The sequence below is a fragment of the Mauremys reevesii genome, linkage group 2 (genome assembly GCF_016161935.1).
Source record: "Mauremys reevesii isolate NIE-2019 linkage group 2, ASM1616193v1, whole genome shotgun sequence".
NCBI classification, from domain to species: Eukaryota; Metazoa; Chordata; order Testudines; family Geoemydidae; genus Mauremys; species Mauremys reevesii.
This window is the reverse complement of record NC_052624.1, coordinates 267,149,700-267,172,648: the sequence shown is the minus strand read 5'-3', so window position 1 is coordinate 267,172,648 and position 22,949 is coordinate 267,149,700. Positions and strand designations below refer to the sequence as shown.

General features: G+C 45.5%; 1 protein-coding gene across 1 annotated transcript in view; it reads right to left on the bottom strand.

The window, feature by feature from the left end:
* The window catches only part of NSMCE2 (NSE2 (MMS21) homolog, SMC5-SMC6 complex SUMO ligase), a 166,632-nt gene that overhangs the window by 5,695 nt on the left and 137,988 nt on the right, over positions 1-22,949 (bottom strand). The window contains exon 5 of the mRNA XM_039523537.1: positions 527-630. Coding sequence (XP_039379471.1) covers positions 527-630 — 104 coding nt within the window. The remainder of the gene's footprint in view (positions 1-526; positions 631-22,949) is intronic.

Here is a 22,949-nt window from a genome sequence, read left to right as displayed (position 1 = left end):
CCCATGTGTTAGGAAGGTATTATCTTGTGGAAGAAAGTACTGTCCTCTGGCAACAAAATATAATTCAACTCCAAGCTCCACACATGAGAGTCTCTTGCTTAAAGTGGCAGGAAGTCCCTGTGGTCCATATGCTGTACTACTCAAATTACAGGATCATAGAGTCAGAAGGGACCTCAGGAGATCATTTAGTCCAACCCCCTGCTCAAAGCAGGACCAAATCCCCAGATTTTTACCCCAGTTCCCCAAATGTCCCCCTCAAGGACTGAACTCACAACCCTAGGTTTAGCAGGCCAAAGCTCAAACCACTGAGCTATCCCTCCCCCAGTGTGATAAGTTGCATTATTCCCATGAGGTTTTATTTCAGCAACATGACCATTGTCTGGATTCTAAAAATCAATCTACATATATAGCTAACAAGTATGTTATATAGATAGGAATGTGAATAGGATTATAATGGCTATGAAGATGCAGTGAAGTAACTGAAGATGGGAAATATGTATCTGCTACAGTAATAGTAATAGCATACCTGTGTGATAGGACAAATAACGTTAATCTGACTTTGAGTCACTGCTATATCTTCATCTATTTGTTCGATGGACTCATTTGCATCGGTATTTGACCGGGGACCAACTACAATGAGAAAAGACAAATTATTGATTTTCATCCAGCTTTTAATATCCAGTCACCATTAAAAAAAATCAGCATGTGTCACTTACTGTGGTAATTGAGATGCCGCAGTTTTCCCCTAAATAGGAAACAACTGTAATAACTGTGTGGTATCTGCTAGGAAATGTTGATTTTTAAATGGTGACCACTACAGACATGATTTTTATTTAATACCAAGAGAGGGAAATGGAAGCCTGATTCAGCAAAATCCTACATGGTGGTGGGATTTGTTACTTCTATTAAAAATCTCTGCATTTACCAAATCAGAGACACAAATTCTGTTCTTGCCCCAAAGTAAATCCAGAATAACACTGCTGACTTTAGTAGAGATCTGCTGGTTTTCACTGGTGTAAATGAAAGTAGAATACGGTCTAGGTTTTTTCCATGACCCAAAACAATCCTTACAAAACTATTTAAAAAAAACAACCCACCAACCATTTTATTTAACCCTGTATCAGTGACAGAGAACCTCTCCTAAGGTATGTGAAGAAGAGCCCATTTTCAAAGTTCAATCTGAACAGCTACCATATGTACTTGCACATAAGCTGACCTGTGTCTAGGCAGGCCCTATTATTTGTCATGTATATAATGATTAAAAGTCCCTGACCCACATATGAGATGAGCAGACCTATAAAAAAACAAAACAAACAAACAAACAAACAATCACATCCTTGCAGCAGTGCCAGAGGAGAGGGGAAGTACTACCATCCCCCCATTGTTTAATCACTTGGGGGCTTTAGTGACCCTGTGGCCCACCCAGCATGCACCTCTGGTGTCACTACTTTCCGAAGTGGTACCAGCGGACATCTGTTCTCAGGCAGCATCCACCCTTCATAGAGCCCAGACTGTAGTCCAGATACTTAACAACAGGAGCAGGCTGGGTACAGAACTGCTGCTGGTGGTGGCCCCTTTCATCGTTCCACCTCTTGTTACTGGTTATATTTTGTTTTTATATATTTCCATCTTCCTCTTTCCCTGCCCAAATCGCCCACCTCCCTCCCCCTTCTAACAGTCAATCCACAAAGAAGTGTCAAAATGGCTGTGGGATGATTCCGACGTGAGTATGCAATCAGGCTAATAACCAGGACAGGTCTATTTTTGGAGAACATCTTTGTTAAGAAGGCCCCACTCACTCAAATCCTGGAGAAGCAGCAAACAAGATTAAGACATACCAACAAAACAGATTGGTGAGTTTTATCTGCAAAACAGGCCCTTCAATAGAACCATTGGCAAGTCTGAAGAAAAAAAGACTGAAGGGGACCCAATTTACTTGTCTGTAAATACAGAAACAGGTACTATAAAGAACGGCTCTTGGAACCCAAGGACGATCTCCAACCCGTCTACAAAGAAAGCGAGGACCAATTATCTGCATTAGGCACCATTTTATGGGCCTTTTTTCTTATGCTCCTCTTGGAAATGTAATCTTCAGTGTATCATAAATACACTGTATTTCGTGTGAAATATAAACCGTCTTGTGAAAACCAGTAGAAAAAAACCCAAGGTTTTTGTCATACAAAACAACAGGTAAATTATGACTTAGATTTCAAAGGAAACAGGCTGCTCTAGGAGTATCTAAGCTTCAGCAACCACAGGCGGCAATATGGAATGCTTTCTCTGAATACCATATGAATTCTTTTCTTACAAGCGAGGCCAATAAAGCACAAGGGGTACAGATTTTCCATAAATTCGCAGAATCTTTAAATTTTGGCACTTTGTAACTTTGATATTTCTTGCTGAAAACATCTGGAGAGTTACACTTTTGTAGGCTGCATTTTGTTCCAGTTCAGGAGCCTAGTACATGTTCCAGTGCTTTATGTCTGAAAGAATGTGGCAGCTAGAGATGAGTTCTAGGCTAAACGATTGAGGTGGTCTACGTCTGTTACCAATGCTGGTGATGTTTGGACACCAAAACAGTAGGGTAAGGCCCTAAAGCCCGGAATGTATAGATGTAATTTTAAACCAAACCATTCTTTTAAATGTGCCACACACATAAAACTTTGGTCAATATTTTCAAATCTAGGTGTTTAAAGTTCGGCACTTAAGTAAAAGTGGCACTGAGCACTTTTAACTGCCACTGATTTCAGTGAGATCGATGGGCGCTCATCAGCTTTGAAAGCCAGGCTGCTTGTATTTAGGAGCTAAATTTAGGCATCCAGGTTTGAAAATGCCAGCCTAAATTCCAGTGCTATAATTGGATCTGCAGTTCTTCATGGACTCAAGTGTTTTAAACCCCTTGCTCCTACTTTGAACCTGACCTAAATTCTTTTGGGCTTAGAATCATAGAGTATCAGGGTTGGAAGAGACCTCAGGAGGTCATCTAGGCCCACGCTCTGCTCAAAGTAAGACCAATCCCCAGACAGATTTTTGCCCCAGATCCCTAAACGGCCCCCTCAAGGGCTGATCTCACAACCCTGGGTTTAGTAGGCCAATGCTCAAATCACTGAGCTATCCCTCCCCCAGACTTGGACTATCCCTTTGTTATGTTTTTATGCTACCTAGCACAACAGGGCGCTGGCCTCTAAGTGCTATTGCAATACAAATTATGATGATAAAGAACTATTTATAATAGTTTCTGGAGGAGTATCTCCCCACATGCAATTAATGTTATTAAGAGCTATTGTAAGGGGAGGGGGGGTAAGTAAACAGCACCTAAGGAAAAAAAACCAACCAATAGAAATTTAGCATACTTTGGATAAACCACCCACAGATTTGTTGCTGTTGCTTGATGCTTTGGATTATGGAGGGGGAGAGGGACAGTAGGTTTTTCCAGTTACAGTACGCCCTGTAGAGATTACGTAGGAGAATAGGCACATAAGTCTTCGCAGTCTCAGTAACACACACACTTTGAATTAGTACCATGCCCTAGGGCAGATGTTTTAAACTACAGACCTAATCCTGCAAATTCTTACTAACATGAACCCTTTCTTTCACATCAAGGGATTCCTCAAGTTACTAAGCGCAACGTGAATAAAGGTTTGTAAGATCAAGGCCTATGCTAACAAATTTGAGTTTTCTATGTGAAGAAGGTATAAAAATGCTGGGCCATGCATACTTCAGTTAACCATATTACATTTTTTCCTCATGAATTAGTACTGCACGAATAAAATACTGATTGTTATAGTGGATGCAGCCATGTGTTCCACATAAGTGTGTGCATGCATGGTGCACTGGAGCCAGAGAAATTTGCCTAGTACCACCTGTAGAGGGGCGGCACTTGGTCCTAATGGCCGTATCTCCTCCCCTGGCTACATGAGGCAGCACTGCCCAACCCTCCTTCAGTTTGTCTTACTGCCTGGGGCTGGAGTTGAAGCTCTGCGTAGTCTCAACCTCACAACTGGTTCAGTTTTTTCTCTTGTGTATAGTTAGTAGTACCCTTAGGGTTAGCTAGAGTTGTGTAAGATTAGTAGTTTGTTTCCCTCAGTGATGCCCTCACCACGGTTTAAACGTGGTCCTTCGTGTGGGGAGTGATCCCCAACAGCAATCCCCACACGTGGTGCCAGGCAGCTACAGACCTCCTCTACCTTTTGGTCCCATCCTCTCCTTTGGACCAGGATTTTGCCACGGTTGCATCAACTATAGCCCCTTTGACTGAATGAGCTGGTGAACGCTCAGGTCAGTTGGCACTGCACCCCAATGTTTCCCTTCCACAGGTTATGGAAGTAGGGCTGGTATCGGGAACCTACTCGGCACCACTACAGTCAGAACCACAAATGCTTCCATGGCGGTTTTTGCCCCCTTGATGTCAGTACCATCAGACATCCTTGTACTGCTGTTCACTTCAGGACCGAGAAAGATTCTGGCACCGGCATGCTTGGTACCAACCGTACCACTTCCCTCAGCAGTGCTGCTTCCTGCCTTGTTCTGGGTGACGGACAACTCAGACTGCCTGCTCACTCCTTCTGGTCTCGCTCCACCCTTATCTCCAGGACCCCGAGGCTCCTCTGCATCTCAGTTGGGGTTGTCATTATCCTGTTCTCCATCATCCAACCAGCATTGAGGACTGCTGATGGACTGTTACAGATACCAGGATTGGTGTGTGTCTCATGGTTGGGACAGAGGTCTCTAGCCCAGCACCTTCTAGCCACCAATGCCTTATCCATGACAGTGGCCTCCATGGAGTCTGTGGAATGCTCCTAAGTTGTGACGGTTTCGCTCTTCATCTCGCTCAAAGGTGAGATAACTGGCCAGGTCTGTGGTGGTACCGTCAATCTGCTACAGGCCCAGGCACTGGCGGTCATTCCAGGGCCGCCCAGAGGATTCAGGGGGCCTGGGGCAAAGCGGGGGAGCTGCGGCACTTGTACTCACCCGGCGGCGGTCCGGGTCTTCAGTGGCAATTCGGCGGCGGGGAGCCCTTTAGTCACTCCGCGTCTTCGGCAGCACTGAAGGACCCCCTGCCGCCAAAATGTCGCTGAAGACCTGGAGCAACTGAAGGGCCCCCCGCCGCCGAAATGCTGCTGAAGACCCGGACCGCCGCCAGGCCAGGGCTCACGGGGCATTTCGGCGGTGGGGGCCTCTTCACTCGCTCCGCATCTTCGGCAGCACTGAAGGGACCCTGCCGCCGAAGACCCGGACTGCCGCCGGCCCAGGGCTCGTGGGGCCCCTGTGGGGCCTGGGGCAAATTGCCTCACTTGCCCCTCCCCGAGACAGCCCTGGGTCATTCTCCCTGCGGAGCCTCCATAGTCAGCCCGTCCAGATCCATCAACCCTGGACCAGGATACAGCTCAGTTAAGAGCCTCGTCTTCATCTCCGGAGAATGCTGTGCAGCCTGGCTCATTCTCCCCTTCGGTACTGGAGGATTTTAAGGCATACCAAGACCTTTTGCGGCATGTAGCTTCTTCCCTTGGGAATACCCACAAATTGGTGGACATTTTACAGCTATCTTCCCCTGAGAGAGTCACCCTTCCTATCAACAATGCGCTCCTTGAACTGGTCGAAGTCTCTGCAGCACACTTCCTTCACACTGTGCAGCTAAGCACACGGAGAAGCGCTATTTTGTTCCCATGCAGGGATTTGAGGGGTTTTACTCCCATCCGATCCCGAATCCCATAGTCGTAACTGTGAATGATAGAGTCCAGCAGAAATGTTTAAGTCCAGCCCAAGGATAGGGACCTCATGGTCAGGAAGTTTTACACCTCCTCTGATGTGAACTGCTAACCAACAAGTCTTGCTATCCAAGTACGATTTTGTTAATTGGACAGCTATGTCAAAGTTCGCAGACCAGCTGCCCGAGGCCTCGTGGGAGGAATTTTCGGCATTTGTCCCTGAAGGCTGCTTGATAGCTAGGACGTCCTTGCAGTCTGCGCTTGATATCGACACTTTGATCAGTGTGGTCACCGAGGGGAGGGCATCCTGGTTCCAGAATTTGGATAGTGCACCGACGTCCAGCAAGCCATTGGGGATTTGCCCTTCAACGCTGCACTCCTTCAAGGGCTCAAGGGCTACCCTGTGGTCGGTGGGGGCGTACATGTCAGCAGCGCAGAAGCACCACTACGGCATCCAGCAGCAGCACCATCGTCTGTAGTGCACGTTTGGCCAGCCTCTCTTTCCTCTGAGGCAATGGGGCTGCCTCAGAAAGACCAATAGAGCCAACAGGAGAAACCAAGCGGGATTGGAGTTCAGCCAATCCATGCACCCTCCCCCAGTGCCTTTCAAGTACCCATTTTGACTCCTTGGTCCACAGCACTGTTCCAGTTGTTGCTCCTCTGTCCTCATCCCCCTGCTTTGGGAACAGGCTGGCCTGCTTTCACAATGCTTGGGTCTCAATCACTACAGACAGCTGGGTCCTAAGCATGGTCAGATCAGGTTATGCCATCCGGTTCCTCCCCCTGCCTCCCATCCCTCTTCAGGGACCCCTCTCATGAGATACTGCTTTGGGAGTGGAGGAGGTGGTTCCGCCAGAACACTGGTCATGACTTCTATTCCTGGTACCCAAATCCAAGTGAGGGGTAAGACTCATCCTCGACCTTCACGGCCTCAATAAATATATCAAGTACATGAAGTTCCAAATCCTCACTATCAACTATCCTCCTCATGTTTTCTTAGAATGACTGGTTTGCTGCTCTGGACCTTCAGCAGCATCTCCATACCTTAGATGTCAGGCAACATCAGGCCTTTTATCTGGACAGGACTAAACCCTTTCATGCTTTGCCTCGTTTGTTCGTGTCATATGCAGACAGCATGCAGGGTCAAACGGTCCCTCTGCAGATGATCTCGAAATGGAGAACATTCTGCATGAAGATGGCATACGAAATAGCCTCAGCTGCATCCCCTCAGCGGGGCGTGACCTCATTCTACGAGGGGGCAAGCCACATCCATAGCATTCCTCAGTGACGTTTCCATATTGGACATCTGCAGGGCTGCTAAATGGTCGCTGATAGGTATGTTCCTGAACCACTATGCCATAACTCCATCTTCCATGGCAGATGCAAGCTTCGGTAGAACGGTCCTGCAGTCCTTATTTACGTAGACTCCAAGCCCTGCTTCTTGGGGGGTACTGCTTGTGAGTCACCTAAGTGGAAGACACGGCTGCATCTACTCAGGTACAGGTGTTCAGTGGGAAGGAACTGAGGAAGGGGCAGGGCGACGCTGCAATATGTAGCCAGGGGGAGGAAGTGGGTATTGCCATGAGGTCCGAGTGCCATCCTTCCATGTGTACTGCTAGTCAAATTTCTCTGGCCCTGGTGTGCTGGGTGTGCACACACTTAAGTGGAATACTCGTCAGCATCACATCTCAAAGAGCCACTGTTACAGCAAATAATCATTTAATCTAATCTTTGCCTATTGTTGCTGAACTTCAAATGTTGACAGAAGCAACTAAAATATATACATATATTTTACTTTTAGTGCTCTAAGTTATTGCATTTAAGACTCTTTCTGAAGTTAAACTTTTTCACATTCTTGCTCTCATCACTACTAAAATCTGTTAGGAGTCTCTCATTTGTAATACACATAATCCCTTGTTATCATTAGCTAATTAGTGTTCCCATCACGCTCTAAGGTAACTGTTTTTGGTAACATGCTATAATGAATTTTGCCACCACACATCTGTTTTTGATTTACTCAATTTTCATTCAAAGCCGACATTTTATATTCCAATTTCTCATTTTATCTCAGGATCAAGCAGTAGTTAACAAATATTAGCCAACTAAGCTTTACACAACTTTATTGAGAGGTGGGAAAGTGTTATAGTAATTTTTACACATGGAGAAACCGAGGCACATAACCTTGGGCATATCAATTAACATCTATATTAGGCATAGATAGTACCCAAGAGCAGAAGAACACCCCCATGTCTGCCCTAACATTGGATCAGATTGTTAATAAATAGAATTAGATATCGTCAAAAGTTATTTTTTCACAGCACAGATCGTTCTCTCTCTCTCTCTCTCTCTCTCTCTCTCTCTCACACACACACACACTTTTCAGTATCAATTACTTACCCTTTGCCCCTACCCTTATTATTCACATATTCCTCCTATTCTGAGAAGGTACAACAGAAGAGTGCTGCAGTAATGTCTCATATGACTAAGACTTCATTATTTTGACACATTACAGAACATTTACTAGGAAATTAGTGCTCACATATCACAGAGATGAGTGCTCTAGAAAACCCTAATTTAGACAGACACCAAAGTAAATCACATTTGTCAAATCAAGTAGCAAGCGTATAGTTTGTGGTGCAATATCCTTGTTTATTTTTTGTGTTTTTTCACTTATATGCTAATTTGTAAAAAATCAGTAATTTCCAGCGAGTCTCTCCCAGTCATTAGCATAAATTACATCATGTGCTATAAATGCATAAAGATGTGTATTTTTTTTAAAAAGTACAAGCAGGGCTAGATTAAGACATAGGCACACAGGTCTATGCCCGGGGCCCAGCTCCCGCAGTCACATGAGTACATCAGAATCCATGCTTAAAAAGCAGCACCTCAAAAAAGAAAAAAAAAACAGCAAGTTTCTAGCCTTTATGGTTGTGAAGGAAAACTTAAAAACGTGACCCAAGTGTAACCAGTTGAGTGATGACTGCCTTTACAGGTAGCAAGAAACAATAGCTCTAGAGGTGTGACTTGCTATGGTTATCTCAATGGGATGTTAACTCTACTGCTGCCCAAATAGAGAGGGCTGAGGGCAGCAGGAGGAAGAGAGGGCAGCATTCCAGTTCCCCACCTAAGCAGATGCACCCTAACTATGGGACTACATACTTGAGGGCCCCTTGCAGTCACTTCTGCCTCTCCAAGAGGAAAGGGGCACCTGCTCATTCTCCTGGGGGGAAAAGGTCCCCCAGGCTGCTGCCCAATTCTGTGAGAGGGGATTTTCCTGCTGCTTCTCCTGTCACTCTGGGAGGTTGGCCCTGCTCCCAGGAGGACAGAGGGTCTCTTGCCATCACCGCTGCTTCCGACAGCAGAAAGGAGGTTCCCCCTGCTACTGCCTGGGGCTGATGTCATGGGAGGCCCTATGTCACTGTGTGCCTAGGTCCCCAGTTAGCTTTAATCCTGGAGACTCCAGGCCAATCCTGGAGGGTTGGCAACCCTAAAAGAAGCCCCGTTGATGTCAGTCCCACAACTACATTTCTGTGGTGACTGGAGAGGTTTGGGCCTGGACTTTTCTTCAGTTACAGTCAGGTGCTGAAGAGCCAGTTATCTTTGCCAGAGAGGCTAGCAAGAGTTTAACTTTTCTTGCAAGTTTACTGGCAGCTGCTGCAGGACAGTTTGGTTTGATTTTTTAAGAGAGAGAACAAAGTCTGTACGTTAGCTGCACCAGATAGTTCAAATGCTTTTGACTTTTGCCACAAGGCAAGTGATAACTTAGGGTATGTCTACACTATGAAATTAGGTTGAATTTATAGAAGTCAATTTTTTAGAAATTGTTTTTATAAAGTCGATTGTGTGTGTCCCCACACAAAATGCTCTAAGTGCATTAAGTCGGTGACTGCGTCCACAGTACCGAGGCTAGCATCAACTTCTGGAGCGTTGCACTGTGGGTAGCTGTGAGTAGCTCTCCCACAGTTCCCGCAGTCTCCACTGCCCATTGGGATTCTGGGTTGAGATCCCAATGCCTGATGGGGCAAAAACAGTGTCGCAGATGGTTCTGGGTACATGTCGTTAGGCCCCCCTCTCTCTCCCTCCCTCCGTGAAAGCAATGGCAGACAATCGTTTTGCGCCTTTTTTCCTGGGTTACCTGAGAAGACGCCATGCCACGGCAAGCATGGAGCCCGCTCAGCTCACCGTACGTCTCCTGGGTGCTGGCAGACGTGGGACTGCATTGCTACACAGCAACAGCTCATTGCCTTTGGTAGCCATCATCGTCATATTCCTGGGTGCTCTTTTAGCCGACCTCAGTGAGAACGGTCAGAGGCGCCTGGGCAGATATGGGAGTGACTCAGCCAGGTCATTCCCATCTTCTGCCGAGCACCCAGGAGATGACGACGGCTAGCACTCGTACTGCACCGTCTTTTGGCGAGCTTCCAGGAGATGATGATGGCTAGCAATCGTAATGCAGCATCTTCTGCCAAACACCCAGGAGATGACAATGGCTTGCAGTCGTACTGCACTGTCTGCTGCCAGCCTAAGATGTAAAAGATAGATGGATCAAAACAAGAAATTGACCCGATTAGTTTTGTGAAATCAATGGCCTGCTAAACACAGGGTTTTGAGTTCAATCCTTGAGGGGGCCATTCTGTGTGACAATTGTTTGTGTTTCTCCTTGATGCAAAGCCACCCCTTTTGTTGATTTTAATTCCCTATAAGCCATGTCGTCAGTCGCCCCTCCCTCCGTCAGAGCAACGGCAGACAATTGTTTCGCGCAAAACCACGTGAGGAGGCGACAGCAGCGCGGTGACAAGAGGGACATGGTCACAGACTTCTCACAAAGTACGTCTGGGCAATGTGCCCTGGCAATGTGCACATCATGCTGATGAGCTCTGCAAACACGCTGGCCAAACAGGAAATGAAATTCAAAAGTTTGCAGGCCTTTTCCTGTCTACCTGGCCAGTGCATCTGAGTTGAGAGTGCTGTCCAGAGCGGTCACAATGGAGCACTCTGGGATAGCTCCCGGAGGCCAATACCATCGAATTGCGTCTACACTACCCCAAATTCGACCCGGCAAGGCTGCTTTCAGCGCTAATCCCCTCGTCAGAGGTGGAGTAAAGAAATCGATTTAAAGAGCCCTTTAAGTCGAAAAAAAGGGCTTCGTTGTGTGGACGGGTCCAGGCTTAAATCGAGGTAACGCTGCTAAATTTGACCTAAAATCGTAGTGTAGACCAGGGCTTAATTTGCTAACTAAGCCAAAGTAGGCTTTGTAGTAAAATACGCTACAATTCGAGTACTTTCTTGTGTTGCAAAACATACTCTGATTTGAAGAAAGTGGCCCGTAATATGTTGCTACGGCCCTGCAATTGCAAATTTTGTGCTGCTGCCAAAACCACGCAATTCAGTGTTAATTTGCAAATCAGTCCTTAACTTACACACTAAGAATGTTTAAAATGTTTGCATAAGAAGTATAGACACACAGAAGTGGTTGATTTTTAAAACTTGAAGTGTCTGGAGCAGTGGTTCTCAACCTATTTACTATTGTGGGATGCATATGAGGCCCAGAATGTGTTATGTGGGCCACATCCAATACTTCCTGTATGGCCCTGAGGATGTCACATGGGCCGCAGCTCTGTGCTGATTGGGCCGCAAGTGGCCCATGGGCTGCAGGTTGAGAACCACTGGTCTGCAGCATAAACCATCTAGGTTTTTCTCTGGGGGAGAGGGAAGGTGGAGGTACAAACTGATAAGCTGCTAAACCACCTTACATAGGAATAGGAAGGAAAAGAAGGATGCTCTACATCAGTGGCTGCCTCTAAAGTTGCATTTAAATGTAATTAAATCCACAAAAAGTGACAGCACATGTTTAACAAGGCTTTGAAACCAACAAGCCACGGTCCCTTTAGGATGCATTGCCAGGACTTGATGCAAATACAAGTGAAAGTGACACAAAGACACTTGAGGTTTGTTTAATCAGTAATTTGTATCTATTAGTAAACTAATAATAAAAAAAAATCCATGCATATCCTATGGTAATTTCTCCCAAAATATTAATGTATATACTATTCAAAGTGAGTTATAAGATCTGATAATCTTTGTCTCTCATTTTCTGGAAAAGTTCCTTGGTCTTTATACAGTCTCCTCAGAAATGAAGAACGTTGTCCATGATTACAATTCTACTAGCCCGGCAAGTCAATACTGACAGACAGGTCCCTTGCTCTCTAGCACACTGTCATGGCCTACAAAAGCAAGTGTGAGAAGTGAGCACTTCAAAAATCTGTGGGAGGACATGGCAAACAATAATTCACTAATCAATAAATTCTGGACTCTTTGGATTGAGAAGACTCTCTCAGAGGATGTAGTGCCTACCTATGAAGCTGCTGATTAAACACATAGAAATCACACTTCATGGAAAATCTGAGGAGATCAGATTCCTCCATCTTAATTACCAAACAAATTCAAACAAACAGGTCTGTGGAAAATAAATCTTACTGATAATTACAATCCAGACCATTTAACTGGAAACAGTAGGTCTACATGAAACTGCAACAATTACATGATTACAGAGTAGAAGTCTCAGATATGCCACAGAAAGGACAAAGGAACACAAAGATTGGAAAGTTCATTTGAGGAGAAACTACACTACCAATATATCTGAGAAATGGATCCTTACTACTTTGCTCCACTCCTATTGTTCAAGCCACCCTACAGCTGTAAATCTGACTACCCCCAAAAAGCTAGTCCAAACATACATTTTGAATAAGGAGCTCACAAATATAAAACCTTGCCCAACGCATCCCTCAACAAAAATACTTTATAAATGTTGGAACCAATATAACCTAAAATCACGTCTCCACTTTCAATGTACCATCATTGGACCCTTGTAGTCTACACTTGTCTCAAAACTAGAGCCGGTCAAAAGTTTTCCAACCAGAGTTTGTGTCAGAAAAATCCTGTTTCAACAGAATGAAAATGTTCCTTGGGAATGCATGGATTCCATCAAAACTTTAGACTGAGACCAGCCAGGAAGCTGAGTGATGGGTGGGCTGACAGGAAACCAGCCCAGCTACCCAGCAAGTAGGCTTAGTAGACAGGCTGCTTGAGAGCCTAAGACACACCCTGGCTGGCAGGCCCTGAAACAAATTGTTCTGTTTCACCAGAAATTCTGGGATGTTGATATTTCATTCTGATGCAGAATAAAATGAATCGGTAACAATCCAGAATTTCCCCCTAAATGGAAATTCTCTTTTCTGGGCAGCTCTACTCCAAAAAAGTAGTCTGAGATAATACTGCCAGGCACAGTTTCGAGATAGTGGTTAAATGCACATGAGTGTTTTGAGCTGTGGGGATATATTGTAATTTCAGATGTAGGCTAGATGATTTCACATGTAATGAGGGAGTTTGGCATGGAGGAAGATAGGATGGAAGGTGTGAGACCATAATTCTTTATTTTCTAAATGTTAAGATCTTGAACACAAAAATGGCTACACGGGGTCAGACTAATGTTCCATCTAGCCCAGTATTCTGTCTTCCAACAGTGGCCAGTGCTAGATGCTTCAAAGGCAATTATCGAATGATTCATCCCCTGTTGTCCAGTCCCAGCATCTGGCAGTCAGAGGCTTAGGGGCATCCAGAGCATGGGGTTGCATTCCTGACCATCTTGGCTAATTTTTTTTTTAACCCAGTTATACTTTTGGCCTTCACAATGTTCCCTGGCAATGGGTTCCACAGGCTGAATGTGCGTTGTGTGAAGAAGTACTTCTTTTTGTTTCTTTTAAACCTGTTGCCTATTAATTTCATCAGGTGACCCCTGGTTCTTGTGTTATGTGAAGGGGGTAAATAACTCTTCCTTGTTCACTTGCTCCACACCATTCATCATTTTATAAAAGCAGCAAAGAGTCCTGTGGCACCTTATAGACTAACAGACGTTTTGGAGCATGAGCTTTCGTGGGTGAATACCCACTTCGTCGGATGCAACATCATTTTATAGACCTCTATCATATTCCCCCTTAGTCATCTCTTTTCCAAACTGAACAGGCCCAGTCTTTTTGATCTCTCCTTATAGGGAAGCTGTTCCATACCCCTCATCATTTCTGTTGTCCTTTGTTGATGCTGTGATTGTTTAAATGTCAATGACTCAGCAACATGCAGCTTACGGATATAGGTAAAAGGGTGGTAGGAACAGGAGGTGCCCCACTGGGACAAAACACTGGGCTACCCACTGCAACAGAGGAATCAACCCCCCTCTTCCCTTTCAGCCAAAGGAAGCTGAGGAGGCCCCTACCTCCTGAAAAAGGCAATATCCCCTCACCATCCTGGGAGACCCCATTCACTACAGCAGGGTCACTTAATGGGAAAGGGCCTCAGCAAAACTCACCAGCCAGTTGCGGTGGTGGTACCCACATAATGGCCCTCTTGCTCTCAGGACACTCCTCTTCTTTACTTCTCACTCCTAGCTCAGAGGATGTTTCACTCCCCTCTTCTTGGGTCTCTCCATCAGTTGTCACAGGCAGCCGTGGAGGCAGCATGGTCAAAGCAGGCCCTGGAAGGGGTGCGACCTCAAACAGGAGGCTCAACATCCTCCCCGTGCTCAGCTGCAAAGCCTGAAATGCCACTGCCCTAAGAGCCTCCAGCCAGGCCTCCCTGGGCCCATCTGAGACCAGAACAGGGTAACCAGACGGCTCAGCCATCGCCACTGCCATTCCCACTGTTCCAGGCACCACCTGGGCCCTTGTTGCGGCTACTGCTGCCGCCGTTGCTGCCAATGCGGCCAATGCTCCAGGAGCCGCCTGTGCCCCGGTGGCTACAGCCACTGTCATGACTGGCACTTCAGCCAGTCTGTGACCATGACTCCGACTCTGTTTTCATTTTTGGCCACCAGCCTGTGGTCTAACCATGCTCCTCCTCACAGCCCTCCTGTAGCTGGGCATTGCCTTTGCCCAAGTAAGACCCTTTTAATCCCGCCTCCTTTGATAGAAAGATGGAATTGGCCAATAGGAGCCCTCACAGGCTTCAAAATGACTTACCCAATAGGGCCCCTCACAAGTTTCATAAGGCTAAACAGGAGATGGGGAAGAGAAATACCTGTCTAAGCCCAGCCTACTTCTGACCCCTTCCCTACCAGAGTGTCTCTCCCCTGCTAGTCTGGTGTGGGGCTGCATTATTTTTCCATGCCTGGGGAACTATAGTTCTCTGTCTAGTTGGGTACTTACACAGCCATCACCTCTGTAATACCTGAGTGCCTGTATAAATATCAGTTACCATTTGTAGAAATAATAATAATAATGCCTAGCCCTTTCACCACTTTACAAGGGGTGGTGGTGTCAGTTTTATTAACCCCCATTTTATGGATGGGGAAACTGGGAGGGGTAATGCCTTATTCAGGGTCATCAAGCAAACCAGCAGGAGAGCCAGGAATAGAACCTAGAGCATGGGAGTTCCATTCAAGTGCCCTATCCACTAATTACACTGACTCCCACATAGACACCAGTATTTTCAAATAAACTCTTTGCATATGCATCAATTCCAGGCCAAAAGAAACTGATGCAACAGGGAAACTAGTGTGTTTTTGTAATAGCATAATAGCCAGTTCCCTCTTTCATGAAAATTTCATGGATTGTAATATCTTGAAGAACATGCAATTTTTCTTCTTTAGGCAGTTTTTTTTTAAATGGTGCTAAAATGCATGGGAAATGGAAAGAAATATTCACTTAATGTCATACTGAAACAAGTTAGGAAATAAACCTTCTGGCTCATTCAAAAAAAAAAGAGGAACATGGCAGTTTTAAGACATGGCATTGCTCAATCTTAAAACTGCAAACTTTTCATTTAGGTTAAGACCAGAGCTGTGATTCTGCATCTATCTGTGTAATACTGCACTGTGGTTCAGTTTGCACAAGCTTAATATAACAAAACCTTCACTATAGTCATCTTTATTAGGCTGTTTCCAGAAAGAAATACAAACCAACACTCCTCACCAATTTATTTAGTGACCTTGACAACAATGTCACAGGGGCTGTGCAGAGAAACATATCAGCACCACTCAGGAACAGCTGAATGTACAGTACTGTTTTTTTAACCTTGCCTTACATCACAAGACAGATTAGGCACCCTGAGTGACAGTAGATAGAAAACTCTATAGCCAAAACCCAGAGTTATAAATGTGCAGAGACTATTATTGCAGCAACCTGCTGATTCTGATGCTAATGGTTAACTTTAAATCTGATTGAAACAACATTTAAGATCTCTCTTTTTATTAGACTGCACATTCTCCCTCCCCAGTGGTTTGGTAAAATGTTAATATTTCTACAGTTGCCACCTGCATTGCAACACTGCCATTTTGGTCTTAGCCCTACAAGTCTCTGCAGGTGCAGTGCAAGTTGATTGTGCTTGAGTGTTTCTGTGGAGGCTACGATTTGGCTCAAATAAGGTTTAATACTAGGCCTAGTCTTCCAAAATCTCAAGGCCCTTCCTATACAAGTTCTCTTACTCTCCATACTGCAGGATTAAAAAGGTAGAGTAATGGGTGGAGAAAGAGCTTGATCCTTCACAGCACAGGTTCAGAGCATTGTGTGTGCACATGAGGACAGGCAAGAACTGATGAGCAAGAAATGGGTGCAGGGGGAGCTAAAGCTGCATTAATCAGAGATCAGATGCAGTTACTCCTGCCTAGTAATAGAATTAAAACCGAAGAGGGGAACACATTGCTAAAAACCCCTGGGATTTTGAGCAGTCCCAATCATGCCAATGAGCCAGTTAGCAATGTGCTCCCATTTTACTCTAACTTCTGTATTGTGTAAGGGTAGCTTTTTAGAGTGAACTAAAAAAAAAAAAGGGAAAGCAGAAGACCACACCCTCCAAGGTATCAGCATTTCACAACAGGTGGCCGAGCACTGATATCAAGTGAGGCATGACTGGCTTGTCAACACTCCTTCCAAGTCAGTAACCAAGGCACCAAAATAAAGCCTTACAACCCAGTATTGAGGCTAGGTCAATCAGGGGTCAGTGTCACTGGGCCTCCCTGGTTTGTACAGGTAACTTAGATTCATCCATTTGGTATGTGACCGATGAAGAGCTAATGCAAAATGTGTGGGGATAAAGCTACAAATTAAAGATGCACTACATCTGGGGGGGGTGGGGGTGTCCCTAAGGATGATAATGAATGAAGCTGAGCTAGCCACACAGCTAATTCCAGTGCTTAACTATCCGTATAGTTAGAAAGTTTTTTCTAATTTCTAACCTAAATTTCCCTTGCTGCAGATTTAAGCTGATTACTTCTCAAGGTACTTGCAGTGGACATAGACAACAATTGATCACAGTCCTCTTTATAACAGCCCTTAACATATTTGAAGACTGTTATCAGATTCCCCTACCCCACTCAGTCTTCTTTGCGCAAGATTAAATGTACCCAGTTTTTTAACCTTTCTTCATAGGTGCATTTTTTATCAATCTTTTATCATTTTTGGAGACCTTCCACAGGAGAGCAACAAATTTGTCCACATCTTTTTTAAAGTGCGGCGCACAAAACTGGATACAGTACTCCAGCTGAGGCCTCACCAGTGTCAAATAGAGCCAAACTTTCCGTGTCTTACATACCAGAGGCGCCGACTTCCCCAGTTCCCAGGGGGTGCTTGACTCCCACTCTGCCCCATGTCCCGCCCCCACTCCACCCCTTCCCTCAAGCCCCCATCCTGTCTCTTCCTGCCCCCCTGCTCTGCCCCATTCTGCCCCCTTTTCCCACCTCTTCCTACTCCCGCTCCTCCCTCTCCCCCCCCAGTGCCTCCTGAATGCTGCTGAACAGCTGATCCAGGTGGGTGGAAGGTACTGCGAGAGAGGGGGAGGAGCTGATCAGTGGGGTCCACCGGTGAGCCGGAGGTGCTGAGCTGGAGAGGAAGGAGCTGATCAGTGGCACTGCCAGCACCCACTATTTTTTTTCCATGGGTGCTTCAGCCATTGAGCACCCACAGAGTTGGCGCCTATGTTACATATGACACTTGGTTAATACACCTCAGAATGATATTAACCTTTTTTTGCAACTGAATCACATTTTTGGCTCATGAATCATAGAATCATAGAATCTCAGGGTTGGAAGGGACCTCAGGAGGTCATCTAGTCCAACCCCCTGCTCAAAGCAGGACCAATTCCCAACTAAATCATCCCAGCCAGGGCTTTGTCAAGCCTGACCTTAAAAACCTTTAAGGAAGGAGATTCCACCACCTCCCTAGGTAACCCATTCCAATGCTTCACCACCCTCCTCGTGAAAAAGTTTTTCCTAATATCCAACCTATACCTCCCCCGGTGCAACTTGAGACCATTACTCCTTGTTCTGTCATCAGGTACCACTGAGAACAGTCTAGATCCATCCTCTTTGGAACCCCCTTTCAAGTAGTTGAAAGCAGCTATCAAATTCCCCCTCATTCTTCTCTTCTGCAGACTAAACAATCCCAGTTCCCTCAGCCTCTCCTCATAAGTCATGTGCTCCAGCCCCCTAATCATTTTTGTTGCCCTCTGCTGGACTCTTTCCAATTTTTCCACATCCTTCTTGTAGTGTGGGGCCCAAAACTGGACCCAGTACTCCAGATGAGGCCTCACCAATGTCGAATAGAGGGGAATGATCACGTCCCTTGATCTGCTGGCAATGCCCCTACTTATACAGCCCAAAATGCCGTTAGCCTTCTTGGCAACAAGGGCACACTGTTGACTCATGTTCAGTTTATGATCCACTATAACCCCCAGATCCTTTTTGTAATACCATTGCCCAGCCAGTTATTCTGTTTTTTAGGTGTGTATAATAAATAACAAACGGTTACTTACCTTTCCATAATTGTTCTTCAAGATGTGTTGCACATGTCCACTACACTGTAGGTGTCAGTGTGCCTCGTGCACAGTTGTCAGAGATTTTTCTTTCAGCTGTACCTGTCAGGACAGAGTGAGCACCCTCTGGTGCCTAGCACTACTGCATGCAGATATAAAGGGCTGCACTTCCCCTGATCCCCCTAAGTTCCTTCCTACTGGAAAGACTCCAATAGAGAGGGTGGGAAGAGAATGTGGAGGGAAGCCCCAAGGGATATGGACGTGGGACCCAGCTATGCGCAGGCCATTGGTCCTTAGAGTGCTGAGGCTCTGGCTGTTGTCATGGTGGGAAGGCACCCCACTGGAGCTGCTGGATATGCTTGGATGAAGAGACATCTGATCTGACCTTGGAGTCTGATGAAGAGTCCACTTCCTCAAACCCATGGTGGAGCAGACCACATCAGTACCAGGGAGACCATCTCTGAGTCTGGAGAGGACAGTACAGGTGAGATCATCACTGGCTTCCCTCTAGAGGGAACCCCACAGAGAGAAGCTGCAACTGTAGAAGCCACTGGTACCAAATGGTGCTCTGGGACTGATGCTGGGACCCATGGGAGCATGAATTTCCAATCCCGGTATCAGGCAAGATTCATGAACAGTAGGGGAAGCTGGCACCAACAGGGTAAGCAACTCTATGGCTGCCTCAAAAGCCTTGGATGTAGATGGCACTGGAAAGGCACCTGAGACTACAGTACCAAAAGGCTCACCAGTCCTTGAGGGACCGGTATCAATGGACCCTTCTTGGGCTCTGGTGTCAGCAGTCTCTCCTGGTTTACAGACTGTGTCTGGGGCTGCCTCTTCTTTGAGAGCACCTCCAAGTTCTTGCCTCTGCTCAGTGGCTTCATCATAGACTTTGAAGGCTCCGGTACTGAGTCCTTTGGAGACCTACATTGTCTCTTCCTAGGTACCGACGATGAGGATCCACCTCTGGACTCAGTCAGAACAGGGGTAGCACTCCTAACTGATTCGGATATGCTTGGTACCTGTTCCATTGGTAGGCAAAGCACAGACTCCATAGGCAAGTACTTGAGTCTGGCAGTCCTGTCCTTTTTCAATTGGAGTTTGAATCCTCTACAAATGTGACATTTGTCACTCATGTGCACCTGTACCAGACACTTAAGGCAGCTGGGATATGGGTAGCTCACTGGCATAGACTTGTTACATGAGCAACAGGCCTCGAAGCCAGGAGAACGAGTCATTAATCCAGTACTGAGCCCAGTACCCACCTAGGAACCCCACTCTACAAATTTACTATCCTAAATGTATCCTTTTATCTAAATATGTATAAACACACTACACTAGACTAAAAACTAACTCTATGGGTACTACATACACTAAAAGAGGGAAGACTTGCAGATACAAAAATAGGAGCGCCACCAGCTATCACTGGTGGTAGGAAGGAACTAAGAGAGGTTGGGGGAAACACAGACCTTTATACCTGTGTGCAGTGGCGTGAGGTATCAGCGGGCGCTCACACTGCCCAGACAGGTAGTGCTGAAGAAAAATCTCCCACAACTGTGCACAAGGCAGGCATACACCTACAGTGGAATAGACATGTGCAATCACTTGAAGAAGAATAAAGAATTCCAGTGGGAGAGAATGGGTGGGTCTGTAAAATAAGATTAAGTCATGTGTCAGTTTTATATATATGGAAAAATTTTCAGTTTAAGATTTCCTCCTGCCAAGGTGCTGTCCTACCAAATGGCTGACAGGGACACACACACTCTGCCATTACCCACACCTAAAGATGTGAAGAAACACAAAGGAGAATCATTTACAAATAAAAGAGTTCCCTATGAAGTTGCACCATCTTCAGTTATGCATTCCTGGGTTACTACACTTGGCTTCTGGGTTGTGTAGCACAGAGCTTGAAATTGAGAGCTTGATTATCACTGATAATGGTGACTGGGAATTTCAGGAATGAGTTGTAGCTGATCTAGGGAAGGAAAAAAAAATTTTTTTCTGTAGAGGAACTCCAGACCTCTGCCAGCAGGGAATATTACATCACTCAGCGGTGTTGTAAGAACATGCCAAGCAGTGTGGGAGAAATGCAAGCAGCACTAGCAACCTGAGCTGGTGTTGGGAACTAGAGAGGATTGCATGGGCAGATTTGTGTGTGTATGTCATGTAGCCGGAGGAGGGCCTTCATGGAAGGATGCAGGGAGAAAGGCAGAGTGAGAATGAGTGCAGGACACAGCTAAGGTGATAAGGGGGCAGACATAACAGGGTCAAGGGGAGAATAGAGAAACAGGAATAAAGGAAAGAGAAAAAGAGAACTAGAAAAAAAAAGCGTTGAGTACTCAAAAAAGAGAAAACTAGGAAAAGAAGAGAAAAGGCAGAGACAGAAGCAATAAATAAGATAGAGAGGTTCCATCCTACCAGAAACAGGCTCTCTGTCATTCGTAGGCAGGCGATGTTGCACCAACACAAGCTAACTGACACATTAGGAAGTGACCAGGTAGAATCAAATTACCAGAGTTGAAGGAAATATTGGAAACAGTTCACATACCAAGACAAAAGTGGAAGAAGAAATTGTCTTCTGGCATTACAATGCTGCCACGGTCATATTCATTTCTAGGGCAGGATCCCCACATCCTCCCTCCTCACTCGATTTGAGAGATTGCACTTTATAAGTTTCTTCTGTTCTGAGACATATCACTGGTTGTTATTACTATTATGATAGTGTCTAAAGGCCTTAAGTGAGATCAGGCACCATTGTCCTAGGCACTCGGAAAAGACAGTCCCTACCTTCAAGAGCTAGTCTAAATAAAGAGGACAGACAAAGGAAGTATTACTATTCCCATTTTTACAGATGGGGAACTGAGGCACAGAGAGAGTGAGGAGCTCAGCACATTTATTACTGACCCCTTTTGAAAATATGGCCATAAGTGTCACCATGGGAGTCACTGGATACCAAGCACTTTTGAAAATCTTGCTCCAGATGTGGATGCTGAGCACTTGAGAATATGGCCCTGAGCTCTGCATGGCTTTTAAATTCCTGCAACTCTGCTGCAGTATTTTCAGTTTGCTACACCTGAGTGTCCCGGATACTTTGCCACAGAATTTCGGCCCTGCTTCCTGCAGAGCACACCGGGCCTTGACTGATGTTTGCTGCCCTCTCAGCCAGAAATTCTCAACTATACAGTTTGGAAAAAAATGAGGCACTTGAGTTGTAAAATAGGTAGGGAATGAAGGGAAAAGACAATATATCTTCTACTTCACTGCCCAAAAATATGTTTTCTGTAACTAGGCTTCAAGGACAAAAACAATTCAATATATCACAAATGAGCAGATGAAAGCAAACGTTCTATTCACCTGACATCCCACTCACTTCACAGATCTGAGTGCGTTTATCATCCTATCACAAATTCTCCTCAGATGACATCTATTATTTTTTAATTTTATCATTTCTTTACACGCTTTTCATAACTGCCTTATTTGAATCATTTCCTGGATGCCCAACCTTCATTACCAGGCATGATTTCAGCACTTAGGCTGCTGATCCACCTCACTATTCCTCACACTCATGTTACCTGTCCTTGCAATCCACTTACATATTAGCACCCTCCTTGCTCTTCTATTTTACCTAATTCTTTTCTCACACATTTAATATTCCTCATCCTGCTTTATGGTCTGATTCTGTCACCATTTCTCATGATGAGTAATACCTACTTTTGAGTGGTCATTGATTTCAAGTGGTACTACTCAGGGTAAGGAGAGGGAACAGATACAGGCCCTTAGTTTTCATGATATTTCCCTTCCATGCGATCCAAAATACCCTTATTAGTAACTTCCTCTTCTGCTGCTCTGATCATTTCTCACCCTTCTGGAATTCACTGGCTTTCTATGTTTTACAATATCAGTGTAAAATCCTCTTCTTCAAGGCCCTACATAATTTCATCTTCTTCCCACATCTTTGATCCCTATGCTCCTCTTAGTCCTCTCTCCTTAATCTTCCCTTCCAATCAACCTTCTACGTTTGGCTTCAGGCCTTCCATTATGCAGATCCTGATATTTGGAAGAATATCTCACTTCTCTGTCAAAGATCTCTTCTTCGTTCCTTATTATTATTATTTGTATTACTATAGCCCCAACCAGGTCGCGACAGATAGACCATCTCAGTCCCAAAGAGCTTACAAACTTTATTCAAGGCGTAAAGATCATGGGCACCAACTTATATGGGCTCCTGGGGCTTTAGCCCCAGGAATATTCACAGACAGGGGCTCTGCTCCAGCAATATTTGGAGCTAGGTTTCTCCCCTGCTCTGCGCTGCCGGCAGCCCAGAGCCCTTTAAATCCCAGCCGCGGCCGGGAATCAGAGAGCTCTGGGCTGCCCACTGCGGCGGGGAGCCCAGAGCCTTTTAAATCCCAGCCGCGGCTGAGATTTAAAGGGCTCTGGGCTCCC